The following is a 20,061-nucleotide window of genomic DNA, read 5'->3' as shown; positions in this document are numbered from 1 at the left end:
TTACAAACTTTGTAATTCCCTTTAATTTTATGATGATATAACACGAGGGAAAGCTCAGGACATTGAACATCCCTGCTCACCTTTGTACAGAGAGGTGTTTCCAACACAGTTACTTTTCAATGTGAAACATTCTTCCAATTCACTGTGTAAAACAACCAGTCAAGCTACTTCTCTTCATTTCAACAATAATTTTAGCAAATGTCCCAGTTTTAGAAAAAAAATAAGGTTTCTACAGCTATGGAGTCAAATAAATTTCATCTGTTAGCAACAAAAAAAAATATTTTACAGATAGTTTGGGCCTGACATAGCACACTTCTTTTTAAAACAATAAACTGTTATACAATTTTTACAGACATTTTAGCTGTAAGAGCTCATTCTATTACAAAAACCCAACAGCTGTGATGCCACCAAATACTGTAAGTGAAAATAAAGCACATGGCACATTGTATAAAAGGTCCAAACACTTGTAACCACTTACATTCCCAGATGGAACTGTGCTGCAGAGGGGGTTAATGGTTGATAAACCCTGATGGGGATGAAGGGTAAGTCTTGCAGCCTGACCTGTGCCATTGTCCAAATATATTCTAGCTGGGCTTCAAGAATTTTCCTGCCTTATCCCAAAGCCAGAGATACTAAATATCTCACCACAGATGGCTTAAATAAAATACAAGTATTTACATTGCATGGGAAAATGCATAAACTTGGTAAAATAAAGAACAGGCTGCTCCCAAAATGCAGTCACTGAGCAAGAACCTTAAGCAGAAATAAATCCCTTTTAGCAGGGTAAAAACACAAACTATTCCACCTTCTATTTGTCTGGTCACTCAGAACCCAGTCAGGCTGGTCAGCAACCAGTTTTAAATCATCATTTTTTTTGTGTTGTTAAGCTCAGTTCACCCAGACTCCTGAGTCTCAGATTTTGTCTCTCAAAAGGGGAATCTCTAAAAGGAGAGGCTGAAAATTTCAGCTCAGTTTGCCCAGACTCCTGGGTCATAGATTTTGTGTCTTAAAAGGGGAATCTCTATAAGGGGAAGCTGAAAATTTCAGCTCAGCTCACCCAGACTCCTCAGTCTTAGATTTTGTCTCTTGAAAGATGAACAACCAGTTCACCATTTCTTGTGTTGTTTAGCTCAGTACCCAGACCCTGAGTCTTAGATTTTGTCTCTTGAAAGGTGAACAACCAGTTCTAAATCACCATTTTTTTGTGTTGTTCAGCTCAGTGCCCAGACCCTGAGTCTTAGATTTTGTCTCTCGAAAGGAGAATCACTAAAGTGCTCCAAGACCCACTCGTGAGAGGCTGTGCAGCTGCAGCACATCTGGGCTGCCCCCTGAGCTCCTGCTCTGCCCAAGCTGAGCTGCATGGGGGTGTCTGTCCCCCAGGACAGTGGCAGCAGTGCAGAAGCCCCAGTCCCACAGGAGGAGAGCAGCAGATCCAGCAGGGAGCAGAGCTCAGCGCCGGCGGAAGGCGCGGGAGATCCTCCAGGCGTTGGGCTCCTCGTAGCGGTTGTAGAGGGGCTCCAGCCTCTGCTGCTTCTTCTGCTTGCTCAGCTTGGTTGGGTCAGAGACCTTGAAGAAAGCTGGGGCAAACTCCACCAGCCAGCGAGGATCGATGGTTGTCACCTCCCTCATGTACTCCTTGGTGGTCAGCACCAGCTCGTGATACACCACCCTGGCAAAAGGGACAGAATTCTGAAAATCGGTTTTTGCAAACAAGAAGCAACAAGGAAAGGGCTGGAGGAGCTAAGCTTCCTCCTTTTAAGCTCCAGAAGAACCATCCAGAAGAGTTATCCCTCTGGATAAAGGACTGAGTAAGCCCAGTGCTTGAGAATTGCTTTTGTTGAAGTCTCCCTTCCAAACTACCTCTGTTCACTAGAAGGATCTGAAATTATTTATTTTCTCCCTCTTACTTCACAGCTACTCTTCAGCACAGAACTCCATCCCATTTAAAACAATGCTCTCTTCCCTCTTCAACACCCAGTGTTTTAAACCCCCTTCCACAATAAAGAAACAACTACAACTTCAGGCCTGGTCTTGGCTCCGAAAGTCAGTCTCATCTCTGCACAGGCACTAAGCTCAGCTGTCACAGACATCTTTTATGAAAAATCCTTTCCTTAGGATTTTTTCCTCCTGAGAAGCTGAAAAACCTCAGGAACAAAATATAAACATTGATTATCTGCTGCTGTGGAATGCAACAGGTGGATCTGGGATTGGTCTCATGTGGTTGTTTCTAATTAATGGCCAATCACAGTCCAGCTGACTCAGACTCTCTGTCCAAGCCACAAACCTTTGTCATCATTCCTTCCTTTTCTATTCTTAGCCAGCCTTCTGATGAAATCCTTTCTTCTATTCTTTTAGCATAGTTTTAATATAATATATATCATAAAATAATAAATCAGCCTTCTGAAACGTGAAGTCGGATCCTCATCTCTTCCCTCAACCTCAGACCCCTCTGAACAGTCACACTCAGCAGCAGAAAGAGACAAAATCAGACTTGAAACTTTTCTCATTGCTAAGGAATCAGGAGCCTCTGCTCAGATCTGTACTCCACACACCACAACTTTCTCTGTTATAAAGTCTGAGAAGAAACAGGAAATCCCATGCTCTTGCCTTCCTTACCATTCAGGCTGCCTGTTGAAGAGAGCGCTGGATGGGTGGATGTAAACAACCTGCTGGTCAATGAGTGTCCTGTACCCTTCCTGGGGATCCTTCTTGGCTGCATTCCTGAAGAAGCCACTGCAAATTGCCTTCTGGACCCGAACTGTGGCCTTCCCACAGGACACCACATCCAGCTTATGCCTGCCAGACAAGAGATAGAGACAAAAAGATTAGAACTCTCCAGATTTGGATGCAGGTACCAAGATGAGTTTAGCATATTTTCTTTAGCTATTACAATGTAAGAACAGCAAGACACAGTGTAAGAGCTTGAGTGAGAGATGGGGGACTCTAGGTGGCTCTTCAAAATGCAGTTTATTGTATTCAAAAGGCAGTTTATTACATTTAAGAAGTTACACCAGTCCAGAGTTGTGGCTGACAGAGCTGCACCTACAGCTGTCAGCTCCAGCTGCAGGCAGGCCTGGAGACCCTTTGGTTTAGGTTACATTGCATTATATACTTTTCTTTTGGTTCCAATGCATTATATACTTTTCTTTTGGTTCCAATGCATTCTTTACTTTTCTTTTGGTTACAATGCATTAAATACTTTTCTTTGCTGAGCATCTTCACACAGTAGAACCAATCTATCCCTTAACTTTTATCTCTAGCCTATCATAACTACTGTAATTACCATATTCATGTTACTGTTCTCCAATCACTCAAAGTCAGTACATTACAGTTTAAGCTGGAAGTTGTTTTTCAGTTTTCTTGCAGTGGAAAATTCTGAGACCTTTTTTCTGCTTGCAACTTTGCTGCCTTGCTTACCAGTGCTATCTTTCTGCTTGGTAGAAACATCTTCTGGTTTGAATTAAGTTTATCTTTTGCTCTAAGCCATAAAAACCCCTTCTAACTAACACACCCTTTGGCTCCTTGGTTATCCAGTAAGAGTGGCTCAGCAATTCTTTTCTTCTCTATCAAAACTTGCTTCCATCTCTATTCTTTCATCAAACTCTACATTCCAAAATCTTTCTGCTAAGCATCCATATCTATGAGACTTTCTTGTCAAACTTTCATCCTTCCCAACACCACAGAGTCAGAACTTGTCCCTCCTTGATGTGCTCACCTGTCCATGATGCCCAACATCTGCTTGCGAATGTCCTGAGCCCGGCGTAAGGAACGAGCCTGGATGAAATTTTCATAGCACCAAGGATTTGAAAACTTATTGTTCTTCCAGGAATTGTACACAGCCAACAGAGTGAGGTGGTCACCTTCTGTTTGATGGAACTTGGCTTTCTTTTGATCAGCAAGTGCTTGTTTATCCTAACACATAAAATATACATCAATATATAAGATATCTACATCATAGAGAAAATCCCTGGACAAAATTACACAGGCTCCTTGTCATTCATATCATGACATTTTAAACCTATCATGATAATGATACAGGATCCATGTGGTATTTTTGGGATCCCCCATGGCAGGAAGAAAAGATGAATTTGACTTCATGTTTTTAGAAAGATTATATTATATTATATTATATTATATTATATTATATTATATTTCATACTATATTATATTTCATACTATATTATATTTCATACTATATCATATTATATTATACTATATTATATCATACTATATCATATTATAATTTTTTATAATTATACTATACTAAAACTATACTAAAGAACAGAGAAAGGATACAGACAGAAAGTTTAACAAGATACTAATTAAAAACTCACAACTCTCCAAAGTCCTGACATAGCTAGACTCTGATTGGTCATTAAGCAAAAAGAATTCACATGTTGGATAAACAATTTCTAAACTACATTCCAAAGCAACAAAACAAGAAGAAACAAATATATTTGTCTTTTTCTCTGAAGCTTCTCAGCTTCCCAGAAAAAAAAAATCCTGGTGAAGGGATTTTTCAGAAAATATAATAATAACAACAGATTAAGACAACACAGAATGTTTTTTCAATTTCAGTCCCTATTTTTGAAAGAACACATCAAAGTAAATGGCTCATTTATACTGCAGGAAGCACATGCACACACTGCACTAACTGGTTTTCTAACTGCTCTACAAATTCTTTCAGTAATTCATCAAGAAATGTGAAGCAGTAGTTTGAGCCTGGTGATTCACACACCTCTACCACCGGCACATAAAACATTAATCAAATACTGCAGTTACACAGATCAGAACTGAAGTTAACTACTCTGAAGAAGTAATGGATCCATGACAAACCTGATCCCACCACAGCAGAGCCTGTTTTACCTACTGACTTTAAAGAAAGCAGCACAGGACAGAGGTGCCATGAAGAAATACTTTCTGAAAATTCAAAGGCAATCTGAACTGCAGAGCTGGGACTGACTTGGTTTTGGGTGTGTGTGTTTGTTGGGAAATGCAAGAGTGTCACAGACATATTTTATGAAAAATCCTTTTGACAAGATTTTTTCTCCTGAGAAGCTGGGAGGCCTCAGAAATGAAATGTAAACAATGGTTATCTGCTGCTGTGGAATGCAACAGGTGCATCTGGGATTGGTCTCATGTGGCTGGTTTTAATTAATGGCCAATCACAGTCAGCTGGCTCAGACTCTCTGGTCAGTCACAAGATTTTATTATCATTCCATCCTATTCCTTGCTAGCCCTCTGATGAAATCCTTTCTTCTATTCTTTTAGTATAGTTTTAATATAATATATACATCATAAACTAATAAATCAGCCTTTTGAAACATGGAGTCAAGATTCTCATCTCTTCCCTGTGAACACCACCACACAGGAGCAATTTTAAGACTTTTCTCTTCCCATCTGCAAAGAAACTACCAACAGCACAGCTACAGGCCCTTACACGAAAAGGAACATTTGCACAGGCAAATCTTCTGACCAAATGACAAGTTTCTTTAGGGAAATATGCTCACTCCTAACCCTTGAAGCTTTCACACCAAGACTGTGACACTGCTGCCTCTGGCTCAGCTGCTCACCTTTGGCCTGTAGAACACGTTCTGCACAGACAGCATGGACACAATTGTCAGCATCTCCTCACTGCATCCCAGGTGCACTGACATGATCAACATCTTACACAGCATAGGCTCCAGGGGGAATTCTGCCATCTGCAAGAAAAATATTTCCAGGCATTCTGTGAAAAATCTCGAGTCTTCTCAGTGCAAAACAAAGCAATGCCCTTTCTCACATATTTATTTTGCAAAGAGGTGTGCTTGATCCACAGTATCTTCACTCAACATGAAGCAAATTATTTGTCTGTATTCACTATCACAAGAATATCCTAATACTTACAGGAAGTTTTTAGACATTAATAAATGTAAATTTATGAATAAAAAGAAACACTAGTTGCTCTTTAAAAAGCAGAAGGCACTTTTAAGAAGCAGAAGGCACTTTAAGAAGCAGAAGGTATTTTAAAAAAGCAAAAGGCACTTTTAAAAGGTATCTTTTTAAGGTACCTTAAAAAGAAAAGGTACAGCAGAGCTGTAGTAAATGAAAAGCTACCAAAAACCTGCAAGAGAGTGACAGCAAAAGCAAACCAAGAATGCTAAGAGGGATTTGATTCTGCCTACCCTACGGCCAAGCCGAGTGAGCAGCCCCTCATCATCCAGAGCTCCCAGGGTGTAGAGCTGCTCCATGGCTGTAATCAGAGTTTCCATGGGGGGAGCATCCATGAAGTCAAAGGACAGCAAATCATTGATGCCCATAGCCTGGGAGGGATGGGAGAAAAACCAAGTTAAAACACTCAGAAGGAAAGCAACAAACTCCAGCCTGAGATATAACAGCAAATAGAGATGCACTACAGAACTTAAGGCAGCTCTAGCCTCATGTGCTTATCCTGACTGCAGGTGTGAATGCACAGCTGCCTTCCTGCACCTGAAATAAGGAGCACTGGCCATGGCATTCCTGCACTCCTCAGCTTTCTGCTCTGCTCTTTAGGTACTGCTCCACACACCCCTCAAGCAACATGATTCAGTTGAGGAGAAACAGAAGCTGAATTCTGCTTTTGGGATTGTGCCTTGTAAAGCAGAGTGGCCTGACAGCTCCACAGGACTTTAGGTGTGCTCCCAGGAAGGGGAATGGCAGCAGCTCTCCCAGCTGTGACTGTGTTAATCCAGCTCACAGACTTCCAAATCCCAGAAAGGGGAATGGCAGCAGCTCTCCCAGCTGTGCCAGGGTCAATCCAGCTCACAGACCTCCAGAGGGATGGTACACACTTAGACATGCCCAGGTTTGCAGCTCTAAACTCACTCTAAAACAATTTATCTCATCTGTTAACAATGTAAATGTCCCCTACATAGGAAATGCTACTGCTGGAGATTTCTGTTTCTCCTACCTCCTGCAACTAACTGTTCTATGCAGCTGAAACTCATCATTTAGCTGGATATCCAACAGAATAACCCTCAATAAAAAACACGGGAGCAAGCCCAGTGCCTGAGAACTGCTTTTGTTGAAATCGCCCTTCCAAACTACCTCTGTTCACTTAATCTGAAATTACAGCATTACTTCCTGAGACTCAAAGGCAGAAACTCATTTACTGACACACTTAGCAGGCTGGTTTGCTTCAATACCCACCTTCAGGGAGAGCACTGTGCTGGCCAAATTTGTTCTCTGGATTTCAGGCACGTTGGTGGTCAGCATCTCATCCCTGTATGCACGTTCTGTGTACAGCCTGTAGCATTTCCCTGGGCCTGTTCTGCCAGCCCTGCCTGCACGCTGCTTGGCTTGAGCCTGAAGAGAACAAGGGAACAGGTACAAAAAACTAGGTGAAAACTAGTGAAATAAAATGGTTATTCACAAATTTACCTGTATTGATAGAGAGGTTTTCAATAGGCACAGACTCAAGGAGCTATCAGAAATGTGGGTTTATCATTGCCTCATTTTGCTCACTTGTGCTTGAAAACAAGTGAAATAAAACCAGGTGAAAACAAGTCAGATAAAATGGTTATTCACAATTTTACTTGTATGGATAGAAAGGCCTTCAATACAACGTGAAGTATGTATTCTGTAGGCACAGACTCAGGGAGCTATCAGAAATGTGGGTTTATAGTTTTCTCATTTTGCTCACTTGTGCTTGAAAACAAGTGAAATAAAACCAGGTGAAAACAAGTCAAATAAAATGGTTATTCACAATTTTACTTGTATGGATAGAAAGGCTTTCAGGGGAAAGGGAAATATTGGAAGGGAAGTATGTATTCTGTAGGCACAGACTCAGGGAGCTATCACAAATGTGAGTTTACCATTGCCTCATTTTGCTCACTTGTGCTTGAAAACAAGTGAAATAAAACCAGGTGAAAAATAAAATAAAATAAAATAAAATGGTTATTCACAATTTTACTTGACTTTCAATACACCACAGGGAAGTATGTATTCTGCACACAAAGATTCAGGGAGCTATCACAAATGTGGGTTTATCATTGCCTCATTTTGCTCACTTGTGCTTGAAAACAAGTGAAATAAAACCAGGTGAAAACAAGTCAAATAAAATGGTTATTCACAATTTTACTTGTATGGATAAAAAGGCTTTCAGGGGAAAGGGAAGTATTGGAAGGGAAGTATGTATTCTGTAGGCACAGACTCAGGGAGCTATCACAAATGTGAGTTTACCATTGCCTCATTTTGCTCACTTGTGCTTGAAAACAAGTGAAATAAAACCAGGTGAAAAATAAAATAAAATAAAATGGTTATTCACAATTTTACTTGACTTTCAATACACCACAGGGAAGTATGTATTCTGCACACAAAGATTCAGGGAGCTATCACAAATGTGGGTTTATCATTGCCTCATTTTGCTCACTTGTGCTTGAAAACAAGTGAAATAAAACCAAGTGAAAACAAGTCAAATAAAATGGTTATTCACAATTTTACTTGTATGGATAAAAAGGCTTTCAGGGGAAAGGGAAGTATTGGAAGGGAAGTATGTATTCTGTAGGCACAGACTCAGGGAGCTATCACAAATGTGAGTTTACCATTGCCTCATTTTGCTCACTTGTGCTTGAAAACAAGTGAAATAAAACCAGGTGAAAAATAAAATAAAATAAAATGGTTATTCACAATTTTACTTGACTTTCAATACACCACAGGGAAGTATGTATTCTGTAGGCACAGCCTCAAGGAGCTATCAGAAATATGGGTTTATAGTTTTCTCATTTTGCTCACTTGTGCTTGAAAACAAGTGAAATAAAATCAGGTGAAAACAAATAAAATAAAATGGTTATTCACAATTTTACTTGACTTTCAATACACCACAGGGAAGTATGCATTCTGCACACATAGATTCAGGGAGCTATCACAAATGTGAGTTTACCATTGCCTCATTTTGCTCACTTGTGCTTGGATGCCACACTGGTAAGACACACAACACCCATGGGGAGAGCCAAACACAGAATACCTACCTGGGAAATTGGTGTCACCACCAGCTGGTCAATTCCAGTCTTGGAGTTATAAACTTTCTGCTTCACAAAGCCAGGATCAACCACATAATATATCCCATCAATAGTCAGAGATGTCTCTGCAATGTTGGTGGCAATGACAACCTGCAAATCAGAGTTTGAGTCAGCACCAGCTCTGTGCCAGGCTGCCAAGCCCACCCCACCACCCAACTTCATCCACTGGTGTAATATGAGCAGTTTGTCACTGGTGTAATATGAGCAGTTTGTTACAAATGCAACCACTCTCACTTAATGTTGAAAGGAGAAATGTGTTCACAGAGAAAAGAAGGAGATGTTATCCACAAAGATGGACAGGTTTTAAGCATCTACCTCTGTTTAAAGTTTGGGCAAAAAGAGAAAAGAGCATGAAAAAATCCACAATTCAAAGCAAGACTGCACTGACTTCAGGGAGATTTTTTAGCTATCAGACACAGCCTGTATTCAGAGAAAAATCTCCCTGAGAATGCACTCTAGATATTCACTAGCTGCTTGGTAGGAAATTTACCTCCATCCAACATGAATTGCATTTAGATTTTAGATTTTTAGATTAACTGAAGTTAGTATCCATTAAATAACACACCAAGAACATTCCACACCGAGGTTTGCTCCACCAGATGTTTTTACATGTGTTCAAAGGCTTAGATAACTTGATATGTACTCAAACAAAAATAGGCTCTAAGCTGTAAATCATCTTTTCCCCAAAAAGTTTATCCTTTAAGCACTGTAATACACCCCATTATTAAAATATATCAGCAGAAGATGACAAGGAACAAAGATGAAATTACCTTTCTGCTCCCTGGTGGGGCTGGGTCAAAGATCCTGGTCTGCATTTCACTGGGCAAAGCTGAGTACACTGGTAGGATAATTAACTCTGGAACATCAGGTCCTAGAGATTTCATCCTCTCATAGAGGATTTCACAGGCAGTGTCAATCTCTTCCTGGCCAGTCAGAAAGACCAAAATGTCACCTACACAGGAAGTAAATTAAAACATCCACAGAATCAATTCTGTTCATTACAACTCCTACATTTCCATATTTTCATTCCTCATGTTTTCCATTGATGAGGATCCCCAACTTTTGCTAGCAACTCTTAGCCAAAGGCAACAAACTTCAGTCTTTCACCCAAAATTTTCAGCATTTTAGTTACTGCATTTACAAACAAGAAAGAGCATTTTGCTCACATTACTAACATGATCCATGATTTATACAAAGATCTTGCTCAGAGATCTTTACATCACCAATAACTCAAGACCATTTTCTACTCACCTGGTGGCTCTGTTAAATGGATCTGCATTACTGTAATCAGGCTGGCATCCAAATAATCTGTCTCTGGCTCTTTTGTGTACAGAATTTCTACTGGGTATGTTCTGCCAGGAATTGTGAAGATTGGTGCTTCATAGAAATACTGAGAGAATTTCACAGCATCCAGAGTTGCTGATGTCACTATCAGCTTCATGTCCTGCCGTTTCTGCACTGTCTGAAAGGAGAACAAAATTCTCAAGTCATTTATTGCCTTTGGAACTATCAAAATATGGTATTTGACTCAAATCAGATAAATACAACCAGTCATAAAAGGTGTTTCAACATCTCAGTAGAGGGGCAGCTCATCCCAGCACCAGAATTTCAGAAAACTGACCCCTGAGGTCCCATTTGAAGCCTCCCTCAGCAACATTATCACAAGAAAGCTTTTGGCAGAGCAGGATGAGCAAAGCAAGAACACTCCCCTGTTCATCCACCCTTATGAACATCCAGAATGGCAAATTCCCATTGTTCTGCTGCATTTTGCATGCTCTGCCCTCACACAGAGGCTCATTTCACCAAGATTCAGACCATAAACCCTTAAGAACATTTGCTCTTGAAGCACATGCATGAACCTAACTCGTGTGACTTCACCTTTGCCTGTGCTCTCCTGTCACTGTCATCTTTTCTGGAAAAATGCCCTTCCCCAGGATTTTCTCCTGGGAAGATGAGAAGCCTCAGCTTCTCCTGTGTTTTGCTGGTTTGAAATGTGGTTGGAGATTGTTTATCCAACATGGGAATTGTTTTAACTTAATGGCCAATCATGGTCAGGCTGTGTCAAGGCTCTGAGGAGTCAGGAGTTTTCATTATCATTTTTTGTGGCCTTCTGTCTGTAAACTTTCTCTATTCTTTAGTATAGTTTAGTATAGCATGATATAATGTGATAGAGCATGATATAAGGTGATATAGCATGATGATATAATGTGATGTGATATAATATAATGTGATGTGATATAGCATAATAAAATATAGCCTAGTATAGCATAATAAATATAGCCTAGTATAGTGTAATATAGTATAGTATAATAGAATAGAATAGAATATATATAATATAATAGAATATAATATATATAATATAGTAGAATATAATATCATATCATATCATATGGCACAATATGGCACAATATGGCACAATATGGCACAATATGGCACAATATGGCACAATATGGCACAATATGGCACAATATACCACAATATACCACAATATACCACAATATACCACAATATAATAATAAATTACCCTTCTAAGAACACGGAGTCAAATTCTCAATTCCTCCTTCATCCTGGGGACCCTGAAAATACCACACTTTCCTCCCCACACTGAAAGCAGTAAAAATCCAGGCTGTATTACCTTCTTCAGGAGCCCAAAGAGCACATCAGTATGGATGGTTCTCTCATGGGCCTCATCCAGCATGATGATGGCATACTGGGTGAGATCTGGGTCTATCAGGCACTCCCTCAGTAACATCCCATCTGTCATGTATTTGATGACAGTCTCAGGGCTGGTGCAGTCCTCAAATCTAATGGTGTAGCCAACCTGGAGGGAAGAGTTGCACAGAAATAGAAGTTACACAGTTATCAGCCTCATTAACCCCCAGTTTGATTATTCCACAAATTCACTCCGCAGCCTACAAGGGAATAGACAAATGGACACACAAGACAACCAGCTCCAACACTGATTTTTCCTACTTTTCATGATTATTTTGGCATGTTCTTCAACATTGAAATTCACCTCTTGTCCCAAGCAGCAACCAAATTCCTCTGACACCCTCTTTGCAACAGACATTGCAGCCACTCTGCGAGGCTGAGTACATCCAATCTTCCCTCTTGAGGTATATCCTGCCTCAGCCAGGTACTGGGTAATCTGGGTTGTTTTCCCAGATCCTGTCTCTCCAATAACAATCAGAATCTGGTTGTCATGCACAGCCTAGAAAAGATCAGAAAACACACACTTGTTAATTTTTTTTAAAAATCAAAACAAACCAAACAAAGTCAGCATGGGCTATCTGGGACTAGATTGAGCAGCTCTTGCTTTTGCTTCAATTAACTCAGAACAAAAATCATGTAAGCATTCATATTTATCAAGTCAGCAACCTGTTTAAGTGCTCAGCTGACTTACTTAGTATCAATTTTGACTTACATTAATAAATATCTGGAACCTCATTAAATATACAGATATATATAATACTTTAAAATACATACTGTGAGCTAAAGTTCTGCACTTAAAATTATCAGCTGGCTATTCACCTATCAAAAAACCAAGAGTATTTATTTTAAATTACTGCTTGCTCAAACCAGAATGCCTTTTCATGAGTCTTACTTGTATCAGCTGCTCCTTGAGTCTGAAGATTGGGAGACTCTCTCTCTGCTCAATGATGGAAAGCTGGGTCTTCTTACCATAAGAAGCTTTGTTGCCACCAAATGCATGTTTCTTCCACTCTGGGATATCATTTGGCATCATCCCAATACCTCTCATGTTTGCGGCTATTTGTCTTCCATCCACTAGAAAAGAAACAATTCCATCATTCACACATCCAGATTCACACAGCACAGACCCTGATGATCCTGCTCCATGTTCTCCATCATCCAGGCCTTCTATTCTGTGTTTAAATGTTTTTAAGTTTCCAAGTGGATTACACCCACTATCACAGGATATGCCTGTACATGTCTCCTGACATTGCTATTTCCATTTCAGTGGAAAAGCATTTCTGTTTTGACTCACTTTTAAATTGTGGCAGACAAACACAGCATCAAGACATCTCTCCTGTGTTGCTGGAGCAGCACAGTTCAGCTGTGCTCAGACATACCATCAGGGAGAGGATCCACCCAGTGTGTGTTGAGGCCCATGGGGATGGAATCCATCTCTGCTTCCCTCTGGGCTTGTTTCAGCTCTCGCCTCTCTTTAGCTAAAGCACTTTGCATCATGGCAGCCTGGGACAGGGAACCATCTGGGTTCTGCAGAGCAACAAGAAAAGACTTCAAGCACTACCATTCCTTCACCTTCAATATATCTTTTCTTTAAGAACATCTTCTAAAAATGCTTTTTAAATGTTAAATTTTGTTTATTAGATTTCCAGGGTATTTCCATCGGGCTGGCCTCATGAATTTTTATAGTCCTAACTAATATGGAGCATCCTTACACTGCCCAGTCAGAAAGATTATAGGCACAACCAATGAAAATATTTCTTTACTACTTTCTACTTTCAAAACATAAGAAAAATCAGATCAGAGAAATTTTGTTCTAACACACCTATGTAAAATGGCATTTCAGTTCCATTATTCCACTTGAGAGTCACCAGTTAAGTTAGAACCCAGCTTTATTTGGAAGGAGTTCAGTGGTTATGTTTTTCAGGGGTCTCAGTAATGTGCAGGTGGGAAACAGGTTATTAAATTCCTAAATATTTATATCATTTAATCAAGTACATTGGTTTTAGCCCTGGAAATCTCTTACCTTTACTATTTTAATGGGACTCATGTCCATGCTCTGTTTAGTGTGACCTCGAAGAAATGGTGGCTCCTCTTCAACTAGCTCAATCTCAAGATCCTCATCTAAAATTCACAAGTGACAATTGTTACAGAAAAAATTAAACATCTTTTGGGTACATTAAAGTGCCTCTTCAAATAATGCTTCCTGTGTATTCCTAAAGATATTCTTAAAATGCCTTATAATATTGAAGAACTCCTTAGAACATTAAAGATTAAATATTAAAGACTCCTTGGAACATTAAAGATATTCTTAAAACTCCTTAGGGGTTTTAAAAGTGAAAGCACTGCAAATAAAATGCACAGACAGGGCACATCCAAATGCCACTAATAATACAGCCAGAGGAACCCTAGTTCCAAATATAAAGATGATAGCAAACTGTGTGATGCTTTACAGTTACTTCTATCATCAATATATTTTTGAATCAAAATACATCCAGAAAGACAAGGAATTTACAATAATAAGACTGCTGGGAAATATTACCTTCTTCATCATCCACTTTAGGAAGAATCCCAGTCTCCTCATCAAAGTCAGGGAACTCTTCCTTGGAAAGCACATTAGCTGCAATCATCTGGGAACAGAATGAATACAATGTGAATATGTCCTCATGAATGAACATAACTCATGCCTATGAGTCAGTTCTAACCCCATTCCTGTAAAACAGGAACAAAGGAACAAAGGGATGGTTCTGCATCCTGTATCCTCCCCAGCCTCTGACAAAGCCATCCTTCTGTTACTCCAAACCCCAACTAAACAATCCCAGATCAGAAGCCAGCAATTCTGAGTTAACGAGTAAATTACACAATCAATTAATCCAGGAGCTGAATTCTAGCTCATTAAACTCCCTGACAACTTCACCACCTTTATCCCAGTCCCCTGAGTGCAGCACAGACCTGTTTTATCTCCCATTTCTCAGGGTCAGAGATGCGCGTGAGGCGTTTCCGCTCCAGGCTGTCGTCCTCCACCTCGGGGGCGCTCACCAGGGACAGGTGGCTGGGTCTGTCTGGGTTCCTCATGGAGCTCTCCTCGTTGCTTTCTCCAACCAGGTTCCTCCTACGGTTTGGGTTCAGGTCCTCCCCAGTGTCTTGATCAACATCCTGTGTTACAGATATATTTTATGAAAAATCCTTTCGTTAGGATTTTTTTCTCCTGAGAAGCTGAGAGGCCTCAGAAATGAAATGTAAACAATGGTTATCTGCTGCTGTGGAATGCAACAGGTGCATCTGGGATTGGTCTCATGTGGTTGGTTTTAATTAATGGCCAATCCCAGTCCAGCTGTCTCAGACTCTCTGATCAGTCCCAAAATTTTATTATCATTCCTCTCTATTCCTTGCTAGCCTTCTGATGAAATCCTTTCTTCTATTCTTTTAGTATAGTTTTAATTTATCCTTTTCTTTTAATATAATATATATCATAAAATAATAAATCAGCCTTCTAAAACATGGAGTCAGATTCTCATCTCTTCCTTCATCCTGGGACTCCTGTGAACACCACCATTCATCCCAAACCCCCAGCTCACCCAAAATAAGATACAGAGATCACACCTGCTCTATAGAATATATTATAAATTATATCATGCATCCATTAACAAAATATACAAAGCCAACAGAAATATATCTATCTTAAGCCTGAGCATACAGCATCTAAACTCTAGTAAAAAGTAACATAAAGAGAACAGCTTTCTGAAACATGGAGTCAAGATTCTCATCTCTTCCCCCATCCTGGGACCCCTGCAAACAGCACAATCCTGCATCAGATGGATTGGTTAATCAATCAACTCTACACTATCAATCAGCTCTACACTTCTCCTTATCTATTAACTCTGCCATTAACAGCCCATTCACAAAAAATGCTGGTTTGTAGGCTTTTTGGATTTTTTCAGCTAAGAACATCCTCAGGCATGGAACATTCTCTGTCTTGGCAATAGTAGTGATTTGGTTTAAAATTAAAAGCTTCTCTCCTACTGAAAGAGGAAGACAAACAGCAACAGCTTGAGGTTTGCCTTGCCTCTTTGATAGCATGTCAAGCCAAGAAATTGCCTCTTTAATATCATGTCAAGCCAAGAAACTACATCAAAACTAGAGAAAACGTGTAAAAATTAATAGGCTGCTTAAATACAGAATGGTAACTTAGTTTTTAACTCCAAACTGAATGGTTATGCATTAGTTTCCAATCAAAAAGAGTGAAAAATAGCAAGAAGAGGCATCATTTTAAGAATTTTAGCACTGTACCTTCATGCTCAGGCTGGTTTTGGATCCAGTAAAAGACAACACTTTGACTTTCACTCTTTGTCCTTTGCTCACAACATCAGCAACGTTGGCAACCCGTCCTTCTCTTCGCAGCTCTGAGATGTGCACCAAGCCTTCCCAACGTTTCCTGGAGTGAAACAGAGGGGCATGGAAGGGGCACATTATTACTCTGACAGCAACATATTTTAATATAGATTCTGAGTGATCTGAAGGGCTGTCAACAGACTGTGTATGTCCACAATCTGGTTTTTGTAATGAGAATTTTGTAATTCTCTGCTGTCACATTTGTTTTTCTGAAACATCCCTTCAAAGCCCAGAATTCCTGCTGGCAGCTTCAGCATATCTGTAAGGCACCAGGAGAAAAGAGAACTAAGCTGACGCAGTACCAGATCAATGTCACTGTCATATTTTCTGAAAAATACCTTTGCCAGGATTTCTTCTCCTGGGAAACTGAGAAGCCTCAGAGAAAAATTAAAATAATAATTATCTGATTGCTTCTCCTGTGTTTGGCTGCTTTGGAATGTGGTTTGGACATTGTTTACCAACTGGTCATTGTTTTATTGGTTTCATGTGAATTGTTTTGACTTAATGACCAATCACAGCCCAGCTGTGTGGAGGCTCTAGAAAGACTCACAAGTTTTTCATTAATATCTTGTTAAGCCTCCTATAAATATGCTTTCTTTATTCTTCAGTATTTTTTAGTATAGCATTCTTTAATATAATATAGATCATAAAATAACAAATTAGCCTTCTAAGAACATGGAGTCAGATTCTCAATTCCTCCTCCCTCTGGGGAACCCAGAGAATACCCCAGACCTCTAGGAAACATCAAAGGGTACCTCAGTCCTTCCAGCTGCACAAAGCACCCAAACTGCATGATGCTGGTGACTTTGCCATTGTAGATGTCCCCAATGGAAGGCTCCTCAGCTGGTGGTCGGTCTATGTGCTTGTCCCTCCACCTCTCATGGCTCTTCTCAAGGTATTTGTCCCGATCCCTGCGCTCCTTACTGGGGCTCCAACTCCTGCTCCTTGATCTGTATCTGGATTTTCCCCTGTTCCTGTCCCAGGTCCTGGAACGGGACCTGGAGCGCGATCTGTGCCTCCGCTTCCTGTCCCTGCTCCGGCTCCGGCTCCTCTTCCTTTTCTTCACCCTAACAAACCAAAATTCCATCTCTGCAGAGCATTTCCACCTCAGACAATGAGAGCAGCCCCAATGCCACCTCTGCAGAGCATTTCCACCTCAGGCAATAACAGCAGCCCCAGCTCCATCTCTGCAGAGCATTTCCACCTCAGGCAATGAGAGCAGCCCCAACTCCATCTCTGCAGAGCATTTCCACCTCAGGCAATAACAGCAGCCCCAATTCCATCTCTGCAGTGCATTTCCACCTCATGCAATGTGAGCAGCCCCAATTCCATCTCTGCAGAGCATTTCCACCTCAGGCAATGAGAGCAGCCCCAGTTCCATCCCCACAGTGCATTTCCACCTCAGGCAATGAGAGCAGCCAAGATATTCCCCCATACACACACCAGGCACCTACCTATGGTCGCTGCTCCTCTGCTTGTCCTGCTTGTCTGCACTGGGCATCAGAGCTTCCAGCTCCTTCAGGGCATCAGCTGCCACCTTCACATCATCTTCATCCAGCATGTTCTGCAAGGACAGAAAACTGATGCCTCTTTCTGCAAAAGGGCTGATAAAAAGCTTGTCACAAAGAATTAATCTACAGAATTATCAGCATACGTGTATCTATTTAGAAAGAATACAAGTTTTAAAAAATCAGGCTCGATGTGAGATAAAGGAAAAAAGGGCTCTCCCTATTTGGCCACAATACTGAGACAATTCTGCTTTTATGCAACAGAAAGTTCCATCTCAGTGCCTCAAATTGTTACAGAAATAAAACATGCAAGTCCCTCATAGTTTCTAAATATACCATACATTTAATTAGTTTGTAACACATTGTTACTTTCAATATTATGTAAGGAAGGCCAGGCTACAAATTTCACCTCACAAGAGATTCATCTTCCACATATCCTGCAAAATAGTATCAACATGGCAACTGCTAACAGCTATTCTTTGCAACAATGTGCACTAACACCAGCCTTCTACCTCTTCCACATTTCTTTTCTCAAAGTTCACATTTATCCATGCATTAGACAGAGAAAAAAGGTTGAAACTAAAAAAAAAAAAAAAACCTAAAAGTTTTCACAGAATCACAAAAGAAATGTGAAATGACCACCTTACCCTGATGTTGGGATTGTCTGGCCTGCAAAGGGCTGGATACAATTCCCTCAACTTTTCTTTCTCTGATTTGGGTTTGACAACTGCCTCTGATTTTGAGATAAAAAAAGAAACAAAAAAAGCACAATGAAACACAAAATAGAACTGCTACAACAATTCACTCTTGATTTTTCTATAATTGAATATAAATTTTAATTTCCATCTGAATGCAAAGGCTGATACAGCTTTTACAGAGATTCAAGGAACACTGTGTTGCCTCCCTTCAAAGAAAATTCTGATTATTAGTGAGTATTTGAAAGGCAGAACACTCTGAGCAGCACACTCAGAATAACAACAGCAGGATGCATGGTGTAATAGGCTTTACTTTAGAAAACTAAAACAGAAACTCAGCCCACACTGAGCACTGGCCCCACGTACCTTTGCTCGTGGATGGTTTTGGTGGAGGCCGCATTGTCTGGATGAGACGTAGCAGGTTACTGATGAGGGAATCCTGACAAAAAAAATCAATAAAATACTTCAGGAAATGCCAGCAACACTTTCATTGTTAGAAGGCACAAGTGAGGGTTTATTAGCAGGACAAAAAAAACCACTCAATTCTGAAGATGCAGCTTGATTTTTAGAAACTGTCATTGGGCTTTGTGTACGCCCTAAAAAGAACCGAAAAATAATTATGATAATTTCATCTAAGTGACTTTTCTTTTTATCATTTTAATCACCTATTTAATCCAAATAGAGTTATTCCCAAGGAATCAATAAACACAGCATATAAGCATCATAAGAACACTTAGGACAACATCTGCCTTCATAAAAAGTTGCTTCTTCCATATTTTATATGCTCAACATAACAATAAGCAGTTTGAGTCCTCAGGAAGATGCTTTTTCAAAGAGTACAATAGTTTTAAAAAAATATGAAGGAGAGGAAGGCAGAGGAGACAGGAATGTCAGAAGCTAATAAGTATGTAGTCTTCCAATTAAAGAAAATCAATAATAACACCCCACAGCTTTTCTATTTTTAAAATAGAAAGCTCTATAAAATATAGCACAACACGAATAATACATAAACAACGTTCAAGCATCACTTACAGTGAACTCAGCACCATTTTTCAGAAGAATTGCTTTAAACGTGTCAAACGTGGTATTCTTCTCGGCAAGACTTATCACAAACTCGGCTGTGAGGGAAAAGCATAAAGTAAATTGAACTAGTAAAGTAAAAAGCAGAGTAAGGAGTGCACGAGGGGGCAGAAGCAGCTCAGCCGGGCCCCTGTGAGGGGAGAAGCCCGGGGAGCTTCTCCTCAGCTCTCCCGGGACCAAAGCGTTCTCTCAGGCTCACAAATTGTATTTTTTGAAGAAACATAATGGTTTTTGATGTCTATATTCGAAAAGCACCTTTACAAAACACATCCAGCCCCACGGAAAGGGCCACTACGGCCCTCAGCCAGCCGGCCCCCGTCCGGGAGCGCGCTGCTCACCGGAGCGCCCCGGAGGTGCCCGAAGGCCGCGGCCGCCCCGCTTACCCAGGTCCTTGTCGTTGATGCCCAGGTGGTTGTCGAGCTCGGTGCACACCTTGGACACCAGCGACAGGTACTCGAGCTTGGCGAGCTCCTCCGCCGCCGCCAGCTCCGCCATGGCCGCCACGGCCGCGTCCGGGGCGCGCCGGAAACGGCGCCGTGACGACACGGGGGCGGGGCCGGGAGGGATGGGGCGGGGCCGGAGGACCGCGGGGCGGGGTCCGGGAGAGGACTGGGCGGGCCCATGGCACAGCGGGGCGGG

The 20,061-nt window shown here is 40.8% G+C and overlaps 1 protein-coding gene across 2 annotated transcripts; it reads right to left on the bottom strand.

Annotated features, from left to right (window-relative positions):
- On the bottom strand, positions 1 to 19,918 carry DHX8 (DEAH-box helicase 8). 2 transcript variants are annotated; one of them, XR_008483282.1, is made up of 24 exons: positions 19,806 to 19,918; positions 19,375 to 19,460; positions 18,709 to 18,781; positions 18,295 to 18,380; positions 17,594 to 17,703; positions 16,895 to 17,206; positions 16,038 to 16,182; positions 14,700 to 14,903; positions 14,290 to 14,377; positions 13,774 to 13,871; positions 13,130 to 13,277; positions 12,643 to 12,824; positions 12,055 to 12,249; positions 11,674 to 11,859; positions 10,290 to 10,500; positions 9,809 to 9,990; positions 8,988 to 9,128; positions 7,168 to 7,323; positions 6,165 to 6,302; positions 5,574 to 5,702; positions 3,716 to 3,912; positions 2,617 to 2,796; positions 1,179 to 1,669; positions 1 to 939 (listed from the first exon to the last, which is right to left on the bottom strand). XR_008483282.1 is itself a non-coding variant. In XM_054281329.1 (23 exons), exons 1-23 carry the CDS (start codon positions 19,915 to 19,917, stop codon positions 1,450 to 1,452), a joined length of 3,579 nt encoding a protein of 1,192 aa, XP_054137304.1. In that variant the 5' UTR covers position 19,918; the 3' UTR covers positions 1 to 1,449. The 2 variants fall into 2 exon arrangements, 1 of the variants encoding a protein (XP_054137304.1); XM_054281329.1 differs by having other exon boundaries at positions 1 to 1,669.
- Between the last annotated feature and the right edge of the window lie 143 nt (positions 19,919 to 20,061).

The sequence above is a fragment of the Melozone crissalis genome, unplaced genomic scaffold, assembly GCF_028551555.1.
Source record: "Melozone crissalis strain CALT ecotype California unplaced genomic scaffold, PUWL_Pcris_2 ptg000032l_1, whole genome shotgun sequence".
NCBI classification, from domain to species: domain Eukaryota; kingdom Metazoa; phylum Chordata; class Aves; order Passeriformes; family Passerellidae; genus Melozone; species Melozone crissalis.
The sequence above is the reverse complement of the archived record's forward strand: the minus strand, read 5'-3'. Positions and strand labels throughout refer to the sequence as shown.

Bases quoted from the DNA above. Each gene is read 5' to 3' on its own strand.
- DHX8 (XM_054281329.1), bottom strand. From the start codon at position 19,917: ATGGCGGAGCTGGCGGCGGCGGAGGAGCTCGCCAAGCTCGAGTACCTG. The intron at 12,825-13,129 runs GTATGTCTGAGC...TTTCTTTTCTAG, and splicing joins GGTGGATCCTCTCCCTGATG to TGGATGGAAGACAAATAGCC. The intron at 7,324-8,987 runs GTAGGTATTCTG...TGTTCTCTTCAG, and splicing joins TGGTGACACCAATTTCCCAG to GCTCAAGCCAAGCAGCGTGC.